The sequence below is a fragment of the Alligator mississippiensis genome, chromosome 2 (genome assembly GCF_030867095.1).
Source record: "Alligator mississippiensis isolate rAllMis1 chromosome 2, rAllMis1, whole genome shotgun sequence".
Lineage (NCBI taxonomy): Eukaryota > Metazoa > Chordata > Crocodylia > Alligatoridae > Alligator > Alligator mississippiensis.
The window spans coordinates 181,218,032-181,243,361 of record NC_081825.1 but is presented as its reverse complement, the minus strand read 5'-3'; the positions used below and the strand labels follow the sequence as shown (position 1 = coordinate 181,243,361).

The 25,330-nt window shown below is 41.8% G+C and overlaps 2 protein-coding genes across 8 annotated transcripts in view; one reads left to right on the top strand and one right to left on the bottom strand.

The window, feature by feature from the left end:
- PPP6R3 (protein phosphatase 6 regulatory subunit 3) overlaps positions 1 to 21,054 on the top strand; it is a 106,876-nt gene extending 85,822 nt beyond the window's left edge. For all 7 annotated transcript variants that reach the window (XM_059722527.1, XM_059722524.1, XM_059722525.1 and 4 more), the window contains 7 exons: positions 43 to 173; positions 1,335 to 1,453; positions 3,026 to 3,179; positions 4,000 to 4,106; positions 4,733 to 4,883; positions 13,407 to 13,529; positions 18,600 to 21,054. In XM_059722527.1, the coding sequence (XP_059578510.1) occupies positions 43 to 173; positions 1,335 to 1,453; positions 3,026 to 3,179; positions 4,000 to 4,106; positions 4,733 to 4,883; positions 13,407 to 13,529; positions 18,600 to 18,651 (837 nt within the window). In that variant the 3' untranslated portion in view covers positions 18,652 to 21,054. The remainder of the gene's footprint in view (positions 1 to 42; positions 174 to 1,334; positions 1,454 to 3,025; positions 3,180 to 3,999; positions 4,107 to 4,732; positions 4,884 to 13,406; positions 13,530 to 18,599) is intronic.
- A 3,590-nt stretch (positions 21,055 to 24,644) lies between these two features.
- Positions 24,645 to 25,330, bottom strand: part of LOC102565360 (sodium/hydrogen exchanger 10) — a 192,129-nt gene continuing 191,443 nt past the window's right edge. Inside the window, exon 27 of the mRNA XM_059721332.1 lies at positions 24,645 to 25,077. Within this exon, the coding sequence (XP_059577315.1) occupies positions 25,027 to 25,077 (51 nt within the window). The 3' untranslated portion in view covers positions 24,645 to 25,026. The remainder of the gene's footprint in view (positions 25,078 to 25,330) is intronic.

Here is a 25,330-nt window from a genome sequence, read left to right as displayed (position 1 = left end):
TATTCATTCCTAATCTTATTCTTTCTGTATGGTGTTCTTTAGGGTAATATTGCCTTGTTTGAAGCATGCTGTAAGGAGAGAATACAGCAGTTTGATGATGGTGGTTCTGATGAAGAAGATATCTGGGAAGAAAAACACATTGCGTTTACACCAGAATCTCAGAGGCGGTCCAGGTAACATAACATTTGTTTCCTTTCTGAGAAGTACTACAGCAGAGCCCCATTTCCGAATAGGTTTGCTGGTTGAGATTGATGACTGCTCAGGCAGGATATCTAATAGAGAGAGAGAACTTGGAGGCAAAATTTTTAGTCGAAACTTTACTTGGAGAACTGATTAGGTGACCCTCAGCACTTATTGTCTCCAGTCTTTTGCACCAATAAAAGGGTCAAGCAGCTGCTGTTTATGCTGTTCATCACTTCTTACATACTTCATTTCACTTGAAGTGGTATGTGTTCTATTCCCTCCCTTCCACATTTCTCTTTTCCTCTGTTGCCATTGAAACCCAACCTCCTCAGCCATGCTAGGCCAAGATTTCTGAGGTGCTGGACTTCCACCATTGTGTCACCTTTAGCAAGCTGCAACAGCAGCCAGTGCGCTCCACCCAGTGCTACCAGGGTCACCCTGGTATGTGCTGCAGTAATGGAAGAGACTCCTTACTTTGAAGCATAGGTCAAGTAGAGATGGAACCCACAGCCTCCCACATTTTTGCAGCTGTTCGTTCTTCTGAGACCATCAGAATTTCCTCTCGGCAGCTCTTTTCTGACCCTTTTACCGTGACACCATAAAATCCCACTTTCTCTTCCCCATCACCATCTTTTGAATGCCAGCAGTAGGAATTTCTGTACTAGACCACTACCTTACTGCTGCAGTTGAATATATTCATGGATCCAGGGTTCCACTACTCTAATGCTCCTGCAGAAGTGAAGGACAACCTAGGTGTCAGCTTATAGGAAGAGTTTGGGGAGGCTGTCATTTTGCTCTTAGGTCTACCTGTGCTTCATCTAGTATTTAGATTGTCTTGTAGAGAGCAACTAAAGAGGTCTACCTCTGCTTTCTCCTACCTCTGCTCCTGTTTCCTAACTCCCCTTCACTTAGGAGCCATGAAAGGCATCCTTATTCTTATTTGTTGGTGCAGGTGAGGATAAAATCAGTAGACTTTTAAGTGAAAAGAAACTTTAACATTCTGGCAAAGCTGAAGAATAAGTTTAACAGATAGTAGCTGCTGTGTACTTCAAGCTGATCACTCAGCATGCAGTTCTGTTTAGCCTCCAGAAAATCTGTCCAAAGAGGAGTCCTAGCTGCAGAATATAAAAGATGCCTTTCATTTTTTGAAGCTCGGGCAGTACAGATAGTGAAGAAAGTACAGACTCTGAAGAAGAAGATGGAGCAAAACAAGACATATTTGAATCTAATACCAATACAGAGGACAAGATGGAAGTAGACTTGAATGAACGTAAGTACCTTTTATCATATTTGTAGCTGCTTACATTTTCTAATACAGAAATTAAGTTGCAGGGAGTTTACACTGATTGTTTGATTAAAGAATTGCTAGAACTAGCAGCATTGCCCAGTTTTGTCTTCCTTACTGCCTTTATTGCATTTCAGTGTCTCGCCTTTGCTCAAGGAGTGTGTTCTAAGTAAAGCTCTAATTTCAAGAATAAGGTCAAGTAAGAGCAGTCTGGGTGTCTGGCTGAATCAGACCTAGCTAATGTTCTGTTTGTAAAACAAGGGGCTCACTCTTATGAAAAGTGATTAAAGGGAGGTGCACAGTTTAAATGAGCGCCTGCATTTTGGGTCAGTTTAGGATGATGATAGCACCTTTGGAGACTGACCCTAACGCTTACGTTATCCTTACTGAAAATGGCTCACCTTTAGCATGTCCCCCTTTCAGAGCAACTCTCATCCCAACAAATGCTTTCCTTGAGAAGACTGGCATGGGAGCTAGCAGCTGAGTTGAGTTGTAGGTACAGAGAATGAAGGCTTTAGGGTGCTTATTTTTAAGCTCTCAGGCCTGGTATAAACACACCATCACACCAGTTCAACTAAAGGCATTTTTTATTTAACCCTGTTTTTAGTAATTTTCAATGTTTTTTTTTTTTAATGTAAATCTTATTTGCTTAAACCAGTAAGATTAATTTTTATATAATTTCAACTTGTGCCAGTAAACTTACTGTTGTAAGCAAAACTGATGTAGTTGGTTTTTAAACTGAGAGCCCATACCCACAACCAAAATCGGTTTAGTTGAATTACCACAATTAATCTAGGTGGACACGCCCGAGAGGAAATTCTCCAGTGTCTGTGTGGATTGGAATTTCCAACTGCTAGGCATAGGACCTTCCTTTTCAGCCTGTTTTTATATGTAGTATTGTAGGTGAAGCAGCTTGAATCCTAAGTTGGACATTTTAAAATCAAATGTGCTGCAGCATTTAAAATTATAATTAAAAAAAATAAAATTAAGAGATGTCATTCATGTTTGGTAAACAAAATGTTGTAGCATTAACTTGGTGCTTGAAAAAATACTCATCTTCATTTAAAGATGGGTTCTAAATAACTTGTTTGTGGCTTTTGTCTGTTCTGAGAGGGGAGAGTGCATAGTATAAGAAAAAAAAGAATCCAGACCAAAAAATACAAAGCTTAGAAACTGGTGTTGACAATAAAAGATTTTAAACATGTTTACAAGTTAAGATTATTGAACTATATTTCTTCTTTGTTTATACTATTAAATAGTTTTTAGCTTAAGTGATGTTTGAGTAGATTATTTTGGTTTTGCAGGGTGCTGTGAACTACTTTAATAGTTTGCTGTGCCTTCGTAAGCAAATTAATTTATATTGGAGAGCTGCTGTCAGTTTCTAATTTAGTACAGTATTCATTCTTCTACATGTAGACTCCTAAGCATATGTTACATTACATTTAAGGATTTTCCAATATATAATGTCAGGGAGATGTGTGTGGTGTTTTGAGTCGGTATAAGACAAGGGAATTATCAGTTTCTAAACCTTTAATGTTTTAACTTCAATGTTTCTAGCACCCAATTGGTCCGCTAACTTTGATGTGCCCATGGAAACTGCACATGGTGCCAATTTGGATTCTGTTGGATCTGATGTATGGAGCACAGAAGAACCTATGCCTGCAAAAGAAACAGGCTGGGCTTCTTTTTCAGAGTTCACATCTTCTCTAAAGTAAGACATTATTGCACTTCAACCCAAACTATCAGCTGTTAAGTATAATAGAAACATCTAGATATTAGTGCCTTTCAGAGGGCTTATACATGTCTTTGCAGAAGTGTTTGCAATACCGCTTTTTGAAGTTTACTCAACTAATAGCTGCTGTAGTTTATAATATGTTGTTTTGGATCGTCTTGTGGGTAGAAGGTATGTTGTGTCCAAAATTACCATCTACTCTACAAATATAACCAAGTTAGGAGCTTGTTATTTTGCTTGTCTTTCTAGTTTAGATGGATATAACCACATGTCCTTAAAGACAAAAGCCTTAGCAGGTTTCTAGAATGTCTAGGTCTTCTCCACACTATAACTGGGCTATCACTGTAATTGTACTGGTGATGAGTTGATTTGAAGACAGCTTATCTTCTTGATCTCACAAAATAGAACCAGCACAGTCCCCTCCAATCTATTCTACAATTGATTCTAGAATAGAGTGGAGAGGGACAGTGCTAGAAAATAAACTTGTCCTTCCATTTACTCCAAGTAGAACTTGGGTTTGTGTTCTTTGCTCTGTCCCAAGCCACCTCCTTCCCCCCACCCTCCTCCCCCACAAAAAACTGCTCTGTGACAGTAAACAAATCAGTGTTAACTCTGGCAATTTCCTCCCCTCCCCTTCTTAGAGGATTTTTTTATATACCTGATTCAGTTGGTTTCTGGAACTAGGAGCAGTAAGAGAACTAGAAATATTAATCTAAAAGGGTTTTTTTTGTATGTGAACTAACTGAGTGTCATTATTTAGCAATCTTTCCAAATTCTGACTCTATAATTTGTATTTAAGTTCAAAAGATTCCTTAAGAAGCAATTCTCCTGTGGAAATGGAAACCAACGCAGAACCAATGGATCCACTGAGTGCAAGTGTAACTCCACTTGCAACACAACCAGAAGGTAAGTGAAAATTGCCCTGAAATTGCTCAAATGTACAGTATTCAAATGAACATACTTAATGACATGGTATAGAGAACTAGTACCGGGGCTCAAGCGTCCTGGGTTCTATTTCTGGTTTCTTCATTTGTCTGTTAGGTGATGTTGGGCAAGTCATTTCCCCTCTCTGTGCCTGTCTCTTCCTCTAAACTGGGGATAATGATACCTGGTCCCTTTCATGATGCACTTGGAGATCTAGAAATGAAAAATGCTATCAGAAGGCTAAATTATTAGATATTTTGGCCCTTAGTCAGTGGGATCTGGGTATAGTTGCTTTAAATATTCACAGGGGAGTTATGTCAGTTTATTTAGATGGGTAACATTTCTCTACATTGACATGGCCTAACTGCTGCAGTTTCAGCAGACCATGTAGACTGCTAACTGAATTCCAAAATGGAGATAATGTGTTTTTCTTGAACCATTATTAGAAGTATTTAATTATTCTGTATGTGCAGACACATATTATGCAGTAAGACACAAAATGAGAAGAACACTACGAAGTTATCTCCAGCATGTCTTCACTGATATGGACTTGCTAATTAACTATAACAGTCATTTATCAGTAAACTTAAGTGCTTCTCATCATCTAGCCCCAGGAAGTGTTGCTATGGAGGCAAGCTCAGATGGAGAAGATGATGTAGAAAATTCAGACAAAGTAACTGAAACAGTGATGAACGGCAGTATGAAGGAGACACTGAGCCTTACTGTAGATGCTAAAACTGAAACAGCTGTCTTCAAAAGGTGAGGGATCCCAAATACATTTTTTCTTCCTTATTTGCATGTTGTTCTGGTATTTCATAAGTCTTTCTGAAGCAATTGGTAGGACCAGTGACTTCCAGGACTTCAACATAAAGACTTTGGAACAAAAGATATTCTGTTTTTTAAATTAGGACTAGTGACAAATTTAAGGCTTCCTCTTATCCAAGTTTTCATCTTCATTTAATTTTTTTAATTGGGTATTAAATTTAGAGCCATCAGGAACATGCCAGTTCTTGCATGTTACTGCAAAGCAGGCTTTGAAATTTGTTTTCATTTCATATTGGGGGGGGAAAAAAGAAAACCTGTCTAAAACCATTTGAAAACATCAGGGTCCAGTTGGAACCCGAGCTGCTTCATTCAGGAGTCATTTAAGTATCTTTGGTGCTCTGGTCACTGCTGAGGACAATGATGCGTCAGATGCCATAGCCTCGTGGTTACAGTGCTGGCCTGGGAGGCAGACGATCCAGCTTCAGACTCGCATTCTGCCTGCTACAGCTGCTCTAACTCGCAAACTGAAAAAATCCCTCTCAAGAACACAAAAGCAAAACTCCCCCCATGAGTGCTGTATTTCCTGCAATTGCTGACTTCCACTGAATAAATACAGCTTATCTGTGGTGGAATTCTCTTAAATTCCCATAATACTTAGGCCACTAACTTGCTGATCATCTTTGGCCCTCTAAGGTTTGACAGTAATGTTTTCTTATTACAGAATTAGCAAGTAACCAAGGCTAGAAGAGCAAACCTCTTAACCCCTGTACCTAGGTGATCACTGTTTTTTAAGATAGTCTGTTTCAAGGAATAATAGTAGTTTGCTCTATGTTCAAAGGGAGGACTTCATAATCTTTTTATACAGCAGCGAAGTCTGTTTCTCCCAACGCTTTATGATCAAGTAGTTTTTCCTTTTAACTCTTAAAATTCTTATGCAACACCTATCCAACCACTGGCACCACTCATCTGCCTCTTCATGGTATTTCAGGCATCGCACTGCACATATGCGAGTTTTGGGGGTTTTAAATGAGTTTGCGTCATTGCAAAGTAAACTGCATCCTGATGTAGTTTATTTTGGAATTTTTCAGCCATTAGCCAGCTCATTCCCCAGCCACAGGAGAGGCAGGCAGGCTCAGCAGAAAGAAAGGATCGGGCCCCTTGCCACTTCTGCTTTCAGTATGTTCCTGCAGCTGGCCAAATACCTGGAGCTGCCTGGGAATGGGCTGGCTTGCCCCTGGGGCAGTGCGGAGAGAAGGCAGGAGGGTGGTTGGGTGTCCTGGCAGCCGGATGATGCACAGGGCCACCCGAGTGGGCTGCTAGCTTCCCTGAGCCTGCCCAGGCTTCCAGTGCCTTGTGCACTGTCTCTGCCACCTTCTCTGGCCGCCAGCACACCCAGTCACCTTCCTGCTGCCCCCCCACGCTGGCTCAGGGACAAGCCAGCCCATTCCCGAGTGGTTCCAGGCGCCCTGCTAGCTGCAGGAGCCTGTTGAAGGCAGAAGTGGTGAGGGGCCCAGCTATATAACCTACTTAAAAGTCTTTGGAGTAGACGGGGATGGGATGCCAACAGTACATAGACCTAAGCTCCAGACGAAAACTTCTGATTTTTAAAGGACAGCCACTTGTGTTATTAGTATGGGAATACTTTGTAAGAATGAAATCAAGTCAATGTGGAAAGGTAAGAGCATGTTTTTTTAATAGGAAGGCAGTTAACTTGCTCTCCCACACATTCTAGAAAGGAATATGGCTGGTGTTGATCTGACTACTCTTTCTGTGAAAACTGCCTCTGCATGTCTCTGTTCCTTGTCGTCCTAGAATAGATGTTTTGGAGTAATGCACAGAGCTTGGTGGATGCTATAAGGTTCTTAGGGTCAATGTTTGTGGGATTAAAACCCATTTACTGTTTTGGAAAATTCAGTTTGGGATATGCTTGGGCTAACAGTCCGGTGGGTGGCAAATTGGCTAGAGGGTCATACCCAGAGAGTGGTGGTGGATGGGTCAGTATTGACCTAGAAGGACATGGGCAGTGGGGTCCTGCAGGGCTCGGTCCTTGGACCGATACTCTTCAATGTCTTCATCAGTGACTTGGGCGAGGGAGTGAAGCGTATTCTGTCCAAGTTTGTAGATGATACAAAACTGTGGGGAGAAATGGACACACCAGAGGGCAGGGAACAACTACAGGCAGACCTGGATAGGTTGGACAAATAGGCAGAAAACAATAGAATGTAATTCAACAAGGAGAAATGCAAAGTGCTGCAACTAGGGAGGAAAAATGTCCAGCACACCTACTGTCTGGGAAATGACCTGCTCGGTAGCACAGAAGTGGAAAGGGATCTTGGAGTCCTAGTGGACTCCAAGATGAACATGAGTTGTCAGTGTGATGAAGTCATCAGCAAAGCTAACTGCACTTTATCATGCATCAGCAGATGCATGACAAAAAGAACCAAGGAGGTGATACTTCCCCTCTATCGGGTGCTGGTCAGACCACAGATGGAATACTGCGTGCAGTTTTGGGCGCCACATTTCAAGAGGGATGTGAATAACCTGGAGAGGGTCCAGAGAAGGGCCACTCGTATGGTTAAGGACTTGCAGGCCAAGCCCTACAAGGAGAGACTAGGGCACCTGGACCTCTTCAGCCTCTGCAAGAGAAGGATGAGGTGTGACCTTGTGGCTGCCTATAAATTCATCATGGGGGCGCAGAAGGGAATTGGTGAGGCTCTACTCACCAAGGCGCACCTCGCGGCCACAAGAAATAATGGCCATAAGCTAGCAGAGAGCAGATTTAGACTGGACATTAGGAAGAACTTCTTCACCGTTCGAGTGGCCAAGGTCTGGAATGGGCTCCCAAGGGAGGTGGTGCTCTCCCCTACCCTAGGGGTCTTCAAGAGGAGGTTAGATAGGCATCTGTCTGGGGTCATCTGAACCCAGCACTCTTTCCTGCCTATGCAGGGGGTCAGACTCGATGATCTATTGAGGTCCCTTCTGACCCTAACATCTATGAATCTATGAACAAGGATAAAAGTTTTCATTGGTCCTCCTGGCTCATTCCTTTCTAAGGCAAGGCACTTCATACAAATTTTTACCATATTTACATTTCTTTAGCCTTCTGCCAGTAGAATCTAGGTATCCTAAGCACTAACAGGGTCTCATAGACCACTCTCCATCCTTATCCTGAATCATTGAAGCAAAACTAGATTTGAGCCTGGTCTATTTCAGGGCAGTCAGTTTATAATTTATTGTAAATATTTAAATTAAGGCCACAGCCCAGTTGTGGTAGATTTTGTACAAGCCCAGAAGTGGATATGGTTCTTGCTTCAAAGAATTGAATATTTTGCAGGAGATGTAACCAGCAATGGAGGAAGAAGGTGGGGGAAAACAGTCATCTGAATGTTTCGACAAAGATAAATATCAAATACCCTCCTGGGCACCTGTTCAGCTGTTCTCTGGTGGTATCTTTCTGAATTAGAATTACCATTAGGTAGATACATGACTAGTTGAATAACCACAAGCAAAGGGTAAATATTAAAGGATGATTGTTTGAATGGGAGGTAGTCTCAATTAGGGTTCTGCAAGGGGCCATTCTCGATCCAGTGTTGTTGAACATTTGAATTAATGACTTAGATGCAGGGATAAAAAGGGTATTGATCGAATTTGCAGACAGTGAACAGCTGTGCGAGGGAGGGAAAGAGATATTACAAACTCCTTTGGATGATAGGATTAAACTCTGAAAAGAACCTTGATAAATGAGAGAACTGGCCTATGGACAACACATTTACATTTTTAATGAAGATGAATGTAAGGTGCTATGTTAGTGATTCTTAACTAGTGTGCCAGAGCAGCAGGATCCTTTGAAGGGTGCTACAGGAAGTGTGAAGAGTTAGGCAGATAAGGGCAGACTTAAGCTCTCCCTGCCTGGCTGCTCCCCTGTTGCTGCTGCCTGGCCCCTCTGTAAGGAGGTAAGCACTGTAATAAACTTACGTTTTGGAAGGGGTTGCCACCTTGAGGGTTGAGAGTTGCTGGGGTACACAGAAGGAAGAAAAAGCAATTGCAGAAATAGAGGATGGTGAGCAATAACACTGCCAAGAATGTTGTGGCGGTTGTAGTGGATCACAACCTCAATATTAGTCAGCAGTGCAGTTCTCTCGCAAAAAAAGCAAATACAGCTTGGTGTCCACTTGCTAGGGATGATAATCCCACTCTGTTCTCTGCTTGTCAGGCCTTAGCTGGAGTTCAGCATTCAGTTTTGGCCACTGCATTTTAAAAAGATGTAGAAAAACTGGAGGGGTGGAACGTGCCCTGTAGGAGGAGAGGCTCAGACAAACAGGTATGTTTAGTTTGGAGAAAAGAAGATAAAGAAGTGGGGCAAGGAATTAGTTTTTCAGTATTTGAAAGGCTGCTAGAAAGATGTTTTCCCTTGTTAGAGTGCAGGACATATCCCTATTGCACTGGCTTAAAGTGCAGGAAAGTAGGCTAAGATTGTACCTCAGGAAAAGAACATCCTCACTATAAGAAGAATAGGACAGTGGAAGTAGCTACCAGGGGAACTTGGCATCTCCTGCATGTGAAGATTTTCATTAGGAGGCTGGGTGAGCCCCCAGGCAGGATGGGTTAAGAATAACCCATTCTGCCACTGTATTTGGGGTTGGGCTAGAATGATCCTTATGGCCCTCTTTGCATCCTGTGATTCTGTGATGATTCTATACTTCTGTCAGGGTAGAAATGGGCTCTGAGGAAGTATTTCCTAGATAGAAGGGTAACCAGAGTGCAACATGCAAGAAACTGGTAAGGTGCATATGGAAGAAACTGACAAGGGGCTGGTAGAGGCTGGTACAGCAGAGTAATGAAGGGTGGTTCCGACCAGCAGATACCTAGGAGAACTTCAGTTGTGAAAGGCTGTAAGGGTCAGAAGGTTGTATTTCAATAGGTGAAAAAAGAGAAGAAAGTAGAAACCTAGAAAAGGAAGAGGGTTGTAACATGGCTAGAAGAATGGGTTGGGAAGACTCTCAGTATCAGTGTTTAAAACAGATCTGAGGAGAGTGAGGTGCATGTCAGTTGACCTTGAGAGGAAGAGGATTCAAGGGTTAAAACACAAAATCTGGGCCAAGATAGCGGGAAGAATCTACACGTGTGCATTTACTGCACAGTAATTGAAATTACTGCGTAGTACAAGTACACGTCGACCCATAAATGCCCATGCTGCACAGGAAATATGGTGACTTAGGCCAACTTGAGTGTAAAATTGATACCTGCATCAGGCAGGTACCAAATTTGCTCCCTATTTAGTTACTGCACAGTAACGCATGTGTACATGTGTTACCATGGAGTAACTCAGGGGGCCTCCCTGCTGGGCAGGGGTGACACATATGGGGTGCACATGAGTGCACATGCACCTCCTGAGTGTAGCAGTGCACCCCCTGCAAAAAGACACTGCCAACACTGTGACTCCCTGGCCATGCCCCTGTTGGGGGTGCTGCTGCAGCCAGCCTTCCAGGGCCAGCATTATAGGGCCAGCTGTGCGGGTGCCCAGTCATCTGGCACAGAGCAACACAGCATCCATCTCCTCTGTTTCCAGCCCTGTCCCTGCTTACGTGTGCCTGCCTATCTGCAGCCCTAGGGGCACAAATTGGACCCGTGAGGATGTGTGCACCCTTGTGGCGTTGTAGGGGGGGAAGTCCTGAGGCAGCTCTCGCAGGTTGAGTGCTAGAATGTCCACATTAATAAAGTTTTACCAGCCTGGAGGTATAGGCAGAGCTGCTCCTGATCAGCGTGGTAGTACTGTGTGAAGGCCAAGGACCTGGAGGCCTAGTGGGTGGCCGTGACCAGCCACAGTCACTAATCCAGTGGGGCCCCCCAGGACCATGCCCTTCATGTGGGAGCTGACCTGCATTTTGGTACCACAGGAGCCCACACATTCACCCTACCCTGCCACCTCCAGTGACTTGTCACCAGGGGAGGGGACCTGGGCCTTCAGTGCTTGGCCCTGCAGTCTTCCCCAGGTGCTGTGCCTACTGGCAGCCCAGAGAGCCCTGGCCAGTAGCTGCCTTGGCTTCAGCCCAGCCCCACAGCTGCCCCCAAGGAGTGGTTGGCTGTGCCACCGCTGGCCATCAGCAGCCCCAGGTCCTCCCTGTGGGGGGGGGAAGATGGGTGGGGGGGGTGTTCCTGGTCGGGTGGCAGCCCACTGTACACCACAGCCCATGGAGACTGGGAAGAGCCAGATGCCGCCTGGGACGGGGAGCCCCATGCCAAGCGGCCATCCTTGGCAGCCCTGAACCTGTGGCAAGTCCTGCACTGGGGTGCAGGCCCTCCCACCGCCACTCCTTGCCCCTGCCTCCCCTCCTTGCCCTGCCTATGCGCACTCCCCTGGTGCCCAGGTCCTCCCTACAGCATGCAGACAGGCAGGACACAGGTCAGAACTTTATTGAGCAGCCTGTGTCTCTGCACTTGGGTGGGTAAGGGCCTCTTGCACGCTGAGGAACATGTTGATCCCAGCTGCAATCTCTTCCTCTGCAGCCGAGGGCAGGGTCGTATAGCGCTGTGACAGGCAACTCTCCAGGCAGCGGCAAAGGTTGCAGGACAGGTTGGACTTGCCCTCCTGTGCCATTGTAACTCAGGGTCCTGAACCAGGAGTGCAGGTGTGCCCCCAGGGCACCAGCAGGATCAGCAGCAGTAGGGCATAGTAGCTGGAGCATCCCGCTGCCTGCACAAACAGCTCATTGCACACCGCCTGTTGCCTGCATGTGTAGATGCTAGCCTATTCCTGCTTACTCACAGTAAATTTAAGCCAGTGTAAATGTACATGTAGACATGTCTACCATGTATGAACAGGCAAAGTTAGCTGCATTATAGAAGAGGTAGGACCAAGATTTGCCCATGGCCTGGATACTTAGGGCTTAAAAGATGATGGAGATGAAGATGGCAGCCAATAATGGTGCTGGTGGATTATGGAAAGCCTGGGAAGAGAGAGGAGTTCAGTGTTGGTTATTACATTTATTGCAATAATATGTTCTGGATATCATGTTAGGCATCAGGCAGGATGAGATCTGGGATTGAGTAGAGGAAGAGATATCAGTTGTTGGCACAAAGTTGATTCTTTGAGAATCTGTGACTCTGCACCTACTTATTGATGTCAGGAAGAATTGGGGAGGAGGGAAGGCAAGAATAAAGCATTATGGAGCACCCAGGTAAAATGAGAGATGGGAGGACAGGTAGAGGAAGAAATTGGTGGGGTAACCAGGAAAGAGCAGATGCTGTAAAACCTTTTTTCTGATCGCTCATATCATGGTGGGAGGGTTGTAATTTGAGAGGGTCTGTGTAAGGATTGCACCTGTGTACATCCTTCAGATACCTAACCTTGATCTCAGGAGGGTTGGCTCTCATGTGGGTGCTGGTGGAAGTAGTTAACACCTGCAATTACAATGAAGAAGAGAGGGGAGTTATTTAGAAACCCAAGTAAGTACATACCAACCACTGTTTAGGCTGCCCACGTGCATGTGAAGTAGTTAACCTAGGCATGATTATTGTGTAGTCCTAACTTAGTTGAAACTCTAATCAGCTCTTTATCTGAAGAAGCAACTTGAATGGTCTTATACTGTCTGATTACAGGTGTCTGTCGTAACACTGTGTAACAGAAGCCACTTGTGCCTTGTCTTCTATATGAAAAAACTGGCTTTGTTAGGAGGCCTTTTGGAAGAGTAGAACGTAATGTAAATAAGCTACTTCAGCGCTGTCCATCTTTTAAGCAGCCAGACACCCCATGCTACATGGACTGCACTAGTGCAAGCCACAGGCCCCAGACCACCCTTTCCCTCCTTCCCCTGTACTATGCGCAGAGGCATCCCCCACTTCAGCTTCTTCACTGCACCGTGCTGCAGGCACCCCCAGTAGCACAGGCTGTGCCGTTCCACCCGCTGGAGCAGGAACAGGAAGCAAACGCCGAGGGAGTGGGAGCCCTGAGACCACAGCTGCAGCAGCAGCCGGAGTGATAGGGGGAGCAGTGGCCAGGTAGGAGCCCAAGGGCTGCACCTGGTCTGCAGTTGCCAGTTAATAGCTCAGGACTTTCTTGAGGGAAAAAAAAGGCCTGATTTTGCTAATGTGCTTTTGTTATGGACAAACCTGTCAGGGTGCCAGTTTGTAAGGGAATCTTTGAAAGTCTTTTATGCTTTTCTCTCCTGTTTTTTGCATACTTTTGGCTTCAGAGTGTTGAAATCCTATCGGTATGTACAGTAAAGATTGTTACCACTTCAGGCACCATGCACATCCTTTGCTCCCTCTTTGCACTTGTGCTTAATCATTGTATTTCTTGCATTTTTCTCCAGTCAAGTTTTAAGTGCATCAAATGCTGGTGCATTAATGGATGTGTGCGAGTCCAAAGCCCTGTGCTTGAGTTCCATGTCTCAGTCATAAGTCAAAATCCATTTGCATGTGAATTCTGGACCCTTCCCCAGTCTCCCACTGTTGCATGAAGTTTGTCATATCCAGAATTTAAATTGAAGTGTAACCTCCTTTCTCTCTCTCTTTTAGTGAGGAAGGAAAATTGTCTACCTCGCAGGATGTTTCTTGTAAATACGTGGTGGAGGAGAATGCAGAAGCTGCAGAAGAAAATCCTGCTACTCTGCAGCCTGCTAGCAGCAGTACAGAACAGAGGTAACTAGAATCTAGACTGCTTTCAAGCCTTTGTCTTGCCAACAATTGTTTGGGTGTGTGTTTTCTGATAAAACTGATTCAGGTGTCTACAGTTTCTGGTACCAGGCTCCATTTATGAGACTCATGGTTTAATCCTCGTTTCTGTATACTCATCTTGCACTCCATAAAGAAGGATTATTTTAAGTTGTGTTTTCTGTTGTTGTTCAGTTTTAGACTGGAGGTGGGGAGGCAGGGGTGGGGAGGTCCTCTGAAGAATTTCTTGCAAGTCCCTTCTGTCTGGAAGTATGTATGGTGTGCTCTACATGCTCTTGCTTTTGAGCTGGTGTTTCCATTGTTTTGTGGGCAGTGGGTCATCTTTGAAGTATGAAAGCTCTTAAAGAAAAATCAGTTTTGAAAGGTGGAAGAGGAGCTTCAAATATACTCTGTTAGCTGGATATGGAAATACTGACTTATTTTTCAGGTGATTGAAGGGTGATTAATGCTCAGCGATGCAAGAATCTGATCTAATTTAACCCAGCCTCCTTTTGAGAAGTTATTTTATAAATGGAATTAATCACTTTGGCTAAAATTCACTCCTCCACAGGGCCATGCTGAACTTGTACTGAATGTGTAACAAGAACTCAAGTATTGTACAGGCCTTGTTCTGACCTTTTGTCATAGGGAATATTACTCTTTTGGCTTACTGTGCTTTTCCTTGAAGTTTGAAATGCTGGCAGAAGTGCTTTTTCAAGAAAGTGATTTTTATCTTTTGGCTTTTGATTCTTTATTACAGTGTTATGTACATCAATTTGCTTCCTAGTATATTTAAATCCACTTACTAATCTATGTTGGTTTAATGAATTGTTTAAGATATCCCTATTTTGTTTTGCAGTATTATTTATTTTAGGATTGGTTTGACCCTTTAGTTGAGGGGTCCAAGCCACAAGTGGCATGTGGCAGATAGGTCAGGGAGCAGAAAGTAGAGCAACAGATCAGGCAGGTATAGAGCACAGGGAAGGGATCAGGGAGCAGATCAAGCAGGGGAAGGGAATCAGAATCTCTCTCTCATTCAGTGTAGGGCTAATTTGTGGCATGCTTGCTAAAAAGGTTGTCCTCTCTGCTTTAGTTGATACAAATCTGTAAAGTGTAAAACAGTCCAGGAACGTCAGTGAATTTGCTCATAGCGTCTTTGTTCCATCTTGCACAACCCATTTTTATCAGGGCTTATAGTTCAGCATTGTCAGGTAAAGTCCAGCAGTGCTGCAGTGTCGTGAAAATGAAATAGGATGTGTTGATTTTTGCAGATTATTAGTCATGCTGATAATTCCCAACTGTATAAATCCTAATGGTTTGAATATAATGCTGATGTAGACAGAATTATTTTTTTAAATGTTTATACATTTTTTAACTGTACTTATCACAGGAATCAGCAGCTTGGGGCAGACTTCTCTTTCTCTGTGTCCTGGTGGTGGCACAGAGAATTCTGGGAGGGAATAGGTGGATTCAAGATGCAGCTAAGCAAATTGGCAGAAAGCTTGCCTTGATTTGTAGATTTACCAATTTGAATCAATCAGCTACTATACATAGGGCATCTTCCCTCAAAGGATGCATCTGATCTTATTTCACCAATGTTATTTCTTGGTGCAGGTGCGTGGTGCCCTCACCAGTCCAGTGATAACTGGAAATGGAAAATGCCAGCAGCGAAATCTACTAAAGCCTCCCCAAAGGCAGACCTAGAGTCAGGCAGATAAAGGCAGCTCTGCATCAAACCTTCATTTGAGACCAGGCCAAAAAAGGCAGCTGAGGTTTAACTGTCTCTTAGCTCCTGTCACGAAGTGCAAGATCTGTTATCCAAATAAGCACACTCCACAATCTGATTTGGAATTAGGCACCTGGCCTTGCTTACGTAATTGAAATCTGTTTTGCTGGGCTGTACAGGTTGCAAGTGTATACGGCCCTACTGACTGCATGATTCAACACAAGCCAAGAAAATCCAATATACGGTTTGTGAAGTGCATGACGCACAGATCTTAGGTTCCTTATGGTTGACAAAGTTCATAGGAAAAGCTTCCTTCCTGGATGTCAGATAGAGCTATTATACTGTACATCAGGGGTTTGGAAACCCATAGGTTTATTGTCAGTGATGGCTTCAGTTTCCTGTAATAGTCAGTGATGCATTACCCTTTGCTCTCATCTCACATGCTACACCAAGTACCCAGATGATTCTGACAAGGAAGAAACTGTTCTGAGTTCTGCTAAATATTGAGAAAAAATAGAGATAAGCAAGTAATTTTGTTCTGAGTGAAAGTTGGAGAGTCTAAGCCTCCTGTTGAGGTGAAGCACTTGGCAGCATAGGTGGGTTTCTCTTGCTTACAGCTTCGTATTGCTTCTTGTCTCTGCTTGCCCTTTAGTTCAGGGGTAGCCAACCTGTGGCACCCATGCCACAAGACAGAGGGGAAAAAACAGGTGGTATAGTGGCAGATAGGTCAGGGAGCAGAAAGGAGATCAACAGATCAGGCACAGTGCATAGGGTAGGGAGCTGAACACGTAGACACTCTGCCAGTGAGGATTGCTTGCTACGCAGTGGTCAGAGACGAAGGGCTCTTCTTTTTCTTACTGTTGTTCTTTGGAATCGTGTGTAAATGGTCACATAGGGCACATCTGCAAGACACTTACTGCAGAGCTGCCTAATTAGTTGTGCAGTAATGTCTCCATGTCTGTACGTGTGGCACTTTTAGGCTGCAGTATAAACTAATAAACATTGCTGTAGGTTAGTACTTGTAAATACAAGTACTATCCTGCAGCACCATTGCTTAGTGTGCAGTGACGCATGTGTAAATGCTGACAGGGCTGGCTAGGGCATGAGGGTGCTTCAGTGTGGAGGCTACCTGCTGGCTAGACCTACACTGAAGCACTCGTGTGCCCCAGCCAGCCCCTCCACAGCACATTGAGCCAATCCAAGGCAGCCCTGGGCTGGCAGGCTGACCCCCAGGGCTCTGTGCTAGCCAGAACTGCTCTGACCTGGCTCAGTGTGCTGCGTTTGGGTGCGCGTGTAAATGTGGCACCTGGGAGCAATTAACTTCGGCGCAGTATGCGCTGGAGTTCATTGCTTCACACTCATTGCATGTGTAGATGCACTTGTAGGCTTTGTAGTATGATCATGCTTGCATTTTTAACAGGTGGTGGGTTCTAGTTCCTGTAGCTGGCTTCTGTATTTTGCATGTTGAACAGGCTGTTAATACGTCTGATTTATTTTTTTTTTTTGTTGATATTGCTCTTATCTGTAAATTCTAATGTTCTACAATTTAGATATCAACACGTCAACCGTTTTAGGTATGTAGATGGAAAAATTGTATATAAAAAATATTAACTTTTCAGTTGTCAGGAAACACTGTAATCCACTCTTTCATAGTCTCCTTTTCTCTCACTTCCAGATATCACTTTTACCAAACTGAGATTTATTTATTTTTTTGTTCTTAAATGTTCAAAGACTAAATAAAACTACACTCCAGCTAGGGAAAAACATGCTCAGCTCTTAATAGGCTTAACATTTTTTACTGTCAGATGATCAGTGCATTGTTTTTAAACACGTTCTAGAGCTGGTCACATATTTGCTAAGGCCTGTGTCTTCGATCCAAATTGCAGTTTTAAACCAGCAGAGGGCTCTCATGGCCAACAGTTCTCTGTATTGTTCTGAATACAACATTAACTGATAAATCGAGGACTCCTTGTTTCTCACTGATTCCTTTTGGGCCCAAATAGCACATTTTAAACGTGGGGAAGTTTATTTTAAAATACTTTTATCTCCAGGTCACTGTTACCGCAGCTCCAAGAAGAGTTTACTATAACCATCCCGGTAGATCAGTCCTCACTTTTGGGGCTCCATACAGATCTGATTGGTGGAAGTCCCCTAGGTAGGTCTTTGGCCCCCAGCCAATAAGGAGGAGTGATTTTTTTTTTTTTTTGCTAGGAGTCCAAGGGTGGCTCCAAGTAGTTTCTCTTCTCCTGTCAGTGCAGCAGCTCAGTGTTGCAGCTGTGACAACTGTCAAACAGTTGTAGCCCACCCATTTCTCTTTACCCCTCGGATTTCTTTTTTCTTGAAAACGTTTATCATTTTTGTCTTGTGCCAGCTGTTTCTAATGTAGCTGTATTATTTTAAAATGTTTTCAGTGATTAGCAATCAAAGGTTTAACTAGGTGGGGTGCTGCTGGTTATGTGCATGTTGAGCACAGACCCAGGAGTGTGGTTTCTCTATGACCGTATGCCAGCAGAGAGCAAGAATCCCGGGTAACTTCCTTTGTGCACAGTACAAAATAGAATCCTGCTCCCTTGAATCCTTCAGATTAGCTTGTGGCTGGGTGTTTTTTGCTGTGCTTTGTAAGTGCGTGCTGTTCAGCTGAGAGAAGTTGGGTCAGTCTGCTTGGAACCATGTAAACAGAGCTGATTCTTTTTTCCCTCCTCTGTATTGTCCAAGTTATCAGGAAGAGAACATGCATTTTACCTTGAACCTTTTCTTGCCATAGTGAGGTACATATTGATTCCATTCTTCGCTTCTCACTTCTGCAGGTTTGTCCCCTTCCATTGTTCCTGGTTTTTCCACAAAAGAGGACTTGAGTGAATTCCTGATGCTCCTGAAGCAGCAGTTCATAGATCAGAGTAGGCACCAGGGCACTGTTGGGTTTAAAACTTTGCATGTCTTCTCACCGTCTAGTTTCTTTGAACATCCTGTGCCAACCATTGCTAGGGTGTCAGTATACATACTTTCAGTGACTCAAGTCAGTTTTATTTGCTTAAAGATCAAACGCAGCCGGCTATCTGCACATATTTCATTTGCCTTCCTCATTAATGTGCTGTATGTAATTAGGCAACAGGGGTGAATAGTGTGATCAGTAAGGTGATGGAAGTGGGAAGTTGGCTTAGGTTGTGTTGCAATAAAATACTTCTTTTTGTGACTCCAGCTCAGAATCACTTCTCTCTTGACGAGATTTTGGTTGCTCATTTTTTAAGCTTTTTACCCAGTCTTGATTATGATGATTATTCTAAGAGTGCTTTGGTTTCATATACGCTTACATCTTCCTTTTGACTTCCTAGGACTGAACAACACACCCTTTTAGGAGAGGCATCTGTTAATGGCCCCGTATGATATGTGATGTCTACTGCTGTTGGCTGAAGAATATGAACTGATATCCAAGGGTTTTAATGTTTCTTGAGGATTTCATCTGGAGCCTGTTGAAGCCAGTCACTGCTGCACTAATTTTGCAAGGGATCAGGACCAGCAACGTTTATATTCTAGATTTTAAGACATTGTACAGAAATTCATAAGTGTAAAAAATATTGCACATTGAGAAAATACCAATAATTTTTGCGTATGTTTATATTGTATTGTTCTAATAATGGGTGGTCTGTGAAATAAGATCTTGCCACCCAAGTAATGATAGTAGTGATACTATAGTTAAAATGGCTGTAAGAATAGTTTTATAAAAAAGTGAATACACAAATCTAACGTATTTGAGACATAACTATTTGACAATTAGTGTGACCAAAGTATTTAGCAGTTTTCATACATTTTTCACCTTGTAAAAAAAAAAAAAAAAAAAAAAAAGTAAAGATTAAAATCTGAATTCATGTTTCTTCCAGGTTGGCGAAGAATTGTAGAACTGAAATGCCCTATAAATGTTATTTTGGTTGTTCTAGCTTACAAAAGTGATTTAAATAAGAATTTTTGGTGTTCTACATTTTACAACAGGTTTTTTAATTGGTAATTGTTTTCTGTATTGTTTAAAACAGATCAAAAATGTAAGTCTATTGGTAGAGATTTTAAGTATTTATTGCTACAACTTAGTTGACAAAATTGATGTTACTGTAAAGCCATATGTTCTGTTAAGTCTTGTTTGCTTGAAACAATACCTTACAGGTGAAACACTAGAATATTTGAAGTGCACATGGCTTGTTGTGGTTTTTTTTTTTAAGTGGTTCACCTGCCTTTTAACCCATTCACCAAGATTTATTTTAACACCAAGCATCATTCAATTGAACATTTAAGAACAATCTGCATATTTAAATGCCGTAATCCTGTTAGACAAGTCAACAAAATGAAATGCCTGTGCTGCTAACCTAATTACAGTACATGCATTTTAAAAGTATAGTTTTTTAAATACAAATCAGTTTGGCACCTGAGCATGTTAATTGTTACTTTCACTGTATTGATCTCTGTGAGGCTTTCATTTGTACGTTCTAAACCAGTTTTTTTTCTCAGCTGGTTTGTGTGTATATATATATAGTGATTATGGAAACTAATTCCGTGTAATTTATAATTTTCTATGTCAGTATAAAATTCCAACAGCCTTCTCAAACAAACAGAAGCAATATACTGTATATTGCCACATTGTCTGGTGAAAGGGTTAAAGTATTTCACCTCTTGCACTTTTAGATGCAATCCATTTTTATTTCTGTAATAGTTATTCATTTCTTTTTACATCATTTTGTTTTCCTGACCAGTATTTAAAGCCAAAAGGATACTCTAAACAATGGCCAATGATTTATTTTAGAAAGTGTCCCAAGCAACGTGCCTAAACATTACATTGCATACAGAAATAAAAAAAAAAAAGCAAATGTATAATGTTATTTCCCTTATTTCTTCCTATCTTGCATTTCAAGCAATGCAGTGCTAGTATTTCTTGATAGGCAGACTTCCAAGGGCAAACTGAGAAATTAATTCATCAGCCGAATAAAAATGGAAACACAACCTGTAGTCTTTTGCAGACAGAAGGGCAACAGTGGCTGTACTTGTGTGCATGTATACAAGGCAGGAATTCATATCAGTACTTGTTTTCTTTTTAAACCCTTTTTTGTAAGGCATAGTAGTCCTACTTATATTGGGACTTGTTTCTAGGTGCGTGCAGCTGAACGTTTTAGACAATAGTATGAATATCTTTAATGTGCCTACTTCAGGATGGTTGGGAAAAGTTGACTGACATTCTTTTTGTGCGTGTGAGACTTATTACTGAACCAGTTGTTGTGGAACCTAAAATATCTTTGGCTTCATGGGAGTGGCATGAGGCTGCACAGTAAGCATGATGTATTTAAGTGAAGTAATGCCTCTTAGTCTCTTGAAGTGACCTTCTCTTCCCTTGCAAACGAAGACAAATATGTTAAGTGGCTGTTTGAAGACCAGCTGAAAGAAGATGGCAGCAAGGTGTGGTAGGATACTTGCAGGGATTATTGTGTAGATCTGATGAGGCATTTATCTTTCTCACAAACTCTAACACATGCTAATTCTTATTTTTAATTGTATATTACCTGAACCAGGAATCCTCAATCTGTGATATGGAAAGTTACAGAAACTACAAAATATATGAAACCTAGATCATGTTCAGCTTCCAGAGGCATTTTCTTTTTATTTCTTTCTTGGAGTTCAGCAAGATTGAAGGTTGTATTCGGAGAATCCTACTCGCCATTTGTTTGATAGAAATGGGCTCTGTCTTTATTAGTTGAGACACTGATTGAAAATTTGCCTTTTTTAATCCAAGTAAAATGTGTAAATATATACCTCCTTGTGTGTCTATCATTTTCAGTGAAGTCAAGTGAAAGACTAAACTTTGAAAGTGTTTTTAAATAGAACCTTTGCCTTCCTGCAGCATTTTCAACCACTTTTTAGATGGAGAAGTTCATTGTCATTTCACGGTGCTCAGACTTGGCGGTACTGTCACGGGGGATTCTATTTGAGAGAGTGAAATTCTACCATAGTATAAAACTGTGAGGACAGCAACCAGATCCACTAATATTAAAGGGTGACTCAGACTGAACCTTTTGTCTTTCTCCCCTGTATGTATGCCCCAACAAAAGAGATTAACCTCTTGCATTTTTACTGATATATCTGGATACATTTTCACAGCCATAAACTATAGTTACCTGCTGCATCCTTTCAAAACAAGATCTCCAAATGCAGGTCTTTTAACAAACAACTCTTTCATTTTCTTTAATGGGAAGAAAATGTTTAGTCACTTTCCATTCTTGTCTGCCTTGGTGAACATGCTTTTGATAGGAAGGAGGTTTTTTCTTTCATTATTATCTATCTCCAGTCTAACCACTACAGTAAACATAAGAACATAAATGCCATACTGGGTCAGACTAATGGTCCCATCTAGCCCTGTATCCTGTCTCCAGCAGTGGTAGACGGTTTAGATGGGTAGTTTACCCACTGAACTGGATATACCTAGAATGATCTATCCCCTATTCATTAGTTCACAACAGTGAACTAATAGTGAAATACTGGTGTGAAGCAGAGGAAAATTTTCTCATTAAATTGGCTTAACATTCTACATGGGTGAGTTCCAATCTACTTCAAAACAGTATTGGTGTACTTTTTCTCTCATGTCACGTGAACAGATAAAATACAGCTGTATAAGGAACACTGTGTCTCATTCTTTCCTCTTTGCTAGTATTTCTAAATGGCTTTCTAAGTTAGTTATACAATGGTCAAAAAGTCCTGTTTGAGTTTAAAAATGATGTAATAATTTGCCTTATTTCTTTTTTCAGATTACCAGCAGCCTTTTCAGAAGATAGTAATATGCTGTTTTCCTTCCTCCTTACATCTCATTCTTTTCTGAGCATAGGGGGAAAAGCATAAAGAAAGGACATGCATGAAGAAACCCAGGGTATTGTTCATAAAAGATTAGGATTTTTTTAATTCATGCTAGATACTTGTGACCCTTTTTGAGTGTCTCTCTGATTTCTAGTCCAGGGCTGCCTGAAATTTTGGGGAAAGGGAAGGACAACAAAACATTCCCTGTTTTAGCTGGTTATAAGATTTGAGCCTTATGTCCCAATTTTAGTAGGACTAAACCCATGCTTAAGGACTTTGGGAACCTTAAAGAGCAAATTATTCTAAAAATATCTTGAGATTACCTAATTGCAGATGTATATGTTCATTCTCTCTTCATCATGTAAAAGATTTACAACTGTTAATTGCTGGAAATTAGTCCTTTTTACCTTCCTTCTCTAAAATTTTACGCTGCCTCAACAGTACAAAACAGCGGGGAGTCCCGTGCCTCCTTTATAAATCTTTTCCCTATCTTTTAAGAGCTTTCATAGTTTCCCTATGCTTAGGAGATGCACATGCCTGTGTGTGTAAAAAAAAAAAAAAAAAAAAAAAAAAAAAAAAAAAAAAAAAAAAAAAAAAAGGGCAGAAAGTGTATTGCAAGTGTGGCCACTGCTCTCAAAACAAAGCTCCCCCTTTCTCTTATGTATAAAAAGGATGCTTCTATTTTGTTATCTGGTCAGAATGTTTCCAGGAGCCTTTCTAAAAAAAGGATGAAATTCAGTGCGACATCTTCCTGGGTGGCTCTCCGTCAAGCCAGTAGTGATCATGGGTCAGATCAAGAGGCACAGGCCAAGTGGGAGGTAAGCAAAATCCTCTTCCTGTTGCAGAAGTGGGGCATCTGCAGACAGATGTTTTTGTGATAGGGCAGAGTGTTGGCTTCACTTACAACATATACTTTTAATTTGCTTCCCTGGCTTATGATGCGACTCCCTGGGAACTCCAGAACATAGCTAGAAGTTTCCCCTATCTTCCTTCACTGGATGTTGCAAGTACTGAAAAAGAGATGGGGTTTCTCCCTTCCTGATTCCTCTAGCAGCATGGCAACCTAGCCTTTAATGGTCCATCACCTTTTGCCCTTCCTGTACACCTGCAGCATGAGGAACCTCTGACAGTTCTGCATAGAAGGCATCCTCTGAGTCGGCAGTGAATGCTAGTTAATTGTTACAGGAGTAGAATAATTGGAACCAAAAAAAAAAAAAAGGCAAATGCTCAACAAAAAAGAAACTGAACACTTGGAACCACTTTTCTTTTGTGTTCAAATGTGGTCCTACTCCATCTTGCTGAGTCTGTGAAAAATTGTTTTTTGTAGTGGGCCTTCATCTTGGCCCCAAGTCTTAAGTCAGAAAAAGCGGTGTCTTAGCCAGCTTGCTGGGACTCCATCAAGATGGCATAGGTTCACACTTGGATGCTAAAGTACTACGTAGATGCTTAATAGGTAGAGTTAGGGTCTCACTACTAGGATCTTTAACCAAGTATTTGACACTTCTCGGTGGAGATAATGATGCATTGTTAAAGACCAACTTTGAAAAAAGGCCCAGAGAAATTATTCTCTTTAGAATGCCCAGATCCAATGATGGAGGGTAATTGTCACCCTGGGAGAAGAAAAGTATAACTGCAGATGTATGTTGCTTCCCCCTTTTCTTCATTTTCCCTCGTTCATGACACTAATCGTGGGTTTGTCCTTCACTGTACCTTCAAAGGAGTCAAGTCCCAATGGGAAGAAGCTTTAAATAGACGGAGATTAAACATTGTTTTATTGGTATCCGTGAAAACCGTGACATTGATGGAACATCTTAAATCTGTTTGTAGTTCTGGAAGTCAGAGGAAACTGTTAATCTTTTATAAGAATTACAAAGAGACCAGTTAGGATAACACTGAAGCCTCATTGTAGAGAAATTGAGGACTGTGCAGATAGTTACATACTTCTACTTTGAGTGCTGTCTTTTAACGGTGCAAAAAAATGTTACGATTCTTAAACAAGTCCATGTCCTTATGGGTGAAATGTGCTTCTCAGTCAGATGCACGACACCAAAGATTTGGTTGCCAGGCTTATGAAATGTTGTGATAGGTTTCTGTTTATATTGGTCTAAATAAATGCACAGCTAGTGGGAGAGGGGTGCTCTTCCCACAGCAGCTTGCAAATCCTCTGATTTGTGCAGGGATGGTTTGCATAGAAGTGAGCATTCTTACGCACGTGAAATGGAAGACTCTTGTGGAGGCCACAGCTATGTACTGATGCTTCAGACCATCTGGAGTTTTGTTTCTTGTTTTTAAGAGTTGAAGTAAACTTATTATTTGTGCTTTTCAGTTTGCAGTTTGATTAACTCAAATGTATATACATTCAAACATTTTATGCTACTTGAACTGATCAACATTTTTCTGCAAGATAATTTAGCTTGATCCAGGCAATTTTAATTACCATGTCATCTTGTAGGGAACCAATCCTGTAACTAACTCACTTACAGCTAAGGTATAGTGTGAGTTTGGGGACTAAAAAAAGGAGCTGAAAGTGCTTCATGTAAATGAAGCAGAGGTTCCGAAAATGTATTTATTGATATTAAAATTCTCTTGCAAGTTTTATTGCATTGTAAAGATCAAACAGATGAACACGTAATAAACCTTTCAAAGTTATACAGGAAGTAGGGGTGAAAGAAACAAATACTGATGCTTCAACTTTATCTGCTGCTATCTAAAGAGAAATAAAAAATTATCTGAGGTTGTGTAGAACATCAATAGTTTTGAACAACTGGAACATACTGGATTTCACAATACAATATGGAAATCAATTCTACAAAATCAGCTTCTGTTTTTCGTTTTAGGGTATAAACATTTGTATATTTGCAACCTATTTACTTCATGGCCTTCCTGCTGGGTTTGTCTTGCATCAGATGGCTGTGACCAGGAGGACGTCCGCCTTTACAAAATTGAGACAGCAATTGAGGACTGTACCCGATCTGTAGAAACTTCCTGTTTTGAGAACAATTAAATGTTAAAAATGTATTTTTTGTTACTTTCTATTTATTTGATACGAATGAGGCATCTTACTACAGCTTGGACCAGATATAACTTTTAAGTAATACTTCAGCCTGTACCTTTTGGTGCTGTCCAAAATAATTAAACAGTACCAATCAAAAGCCCCCAAATAAAACACTGCCCCTCCTTCCCTCCCAGTTCTTACAAAGAAACCAATTCAGTAGGCAGTCTAGTACCCAGCACTCTT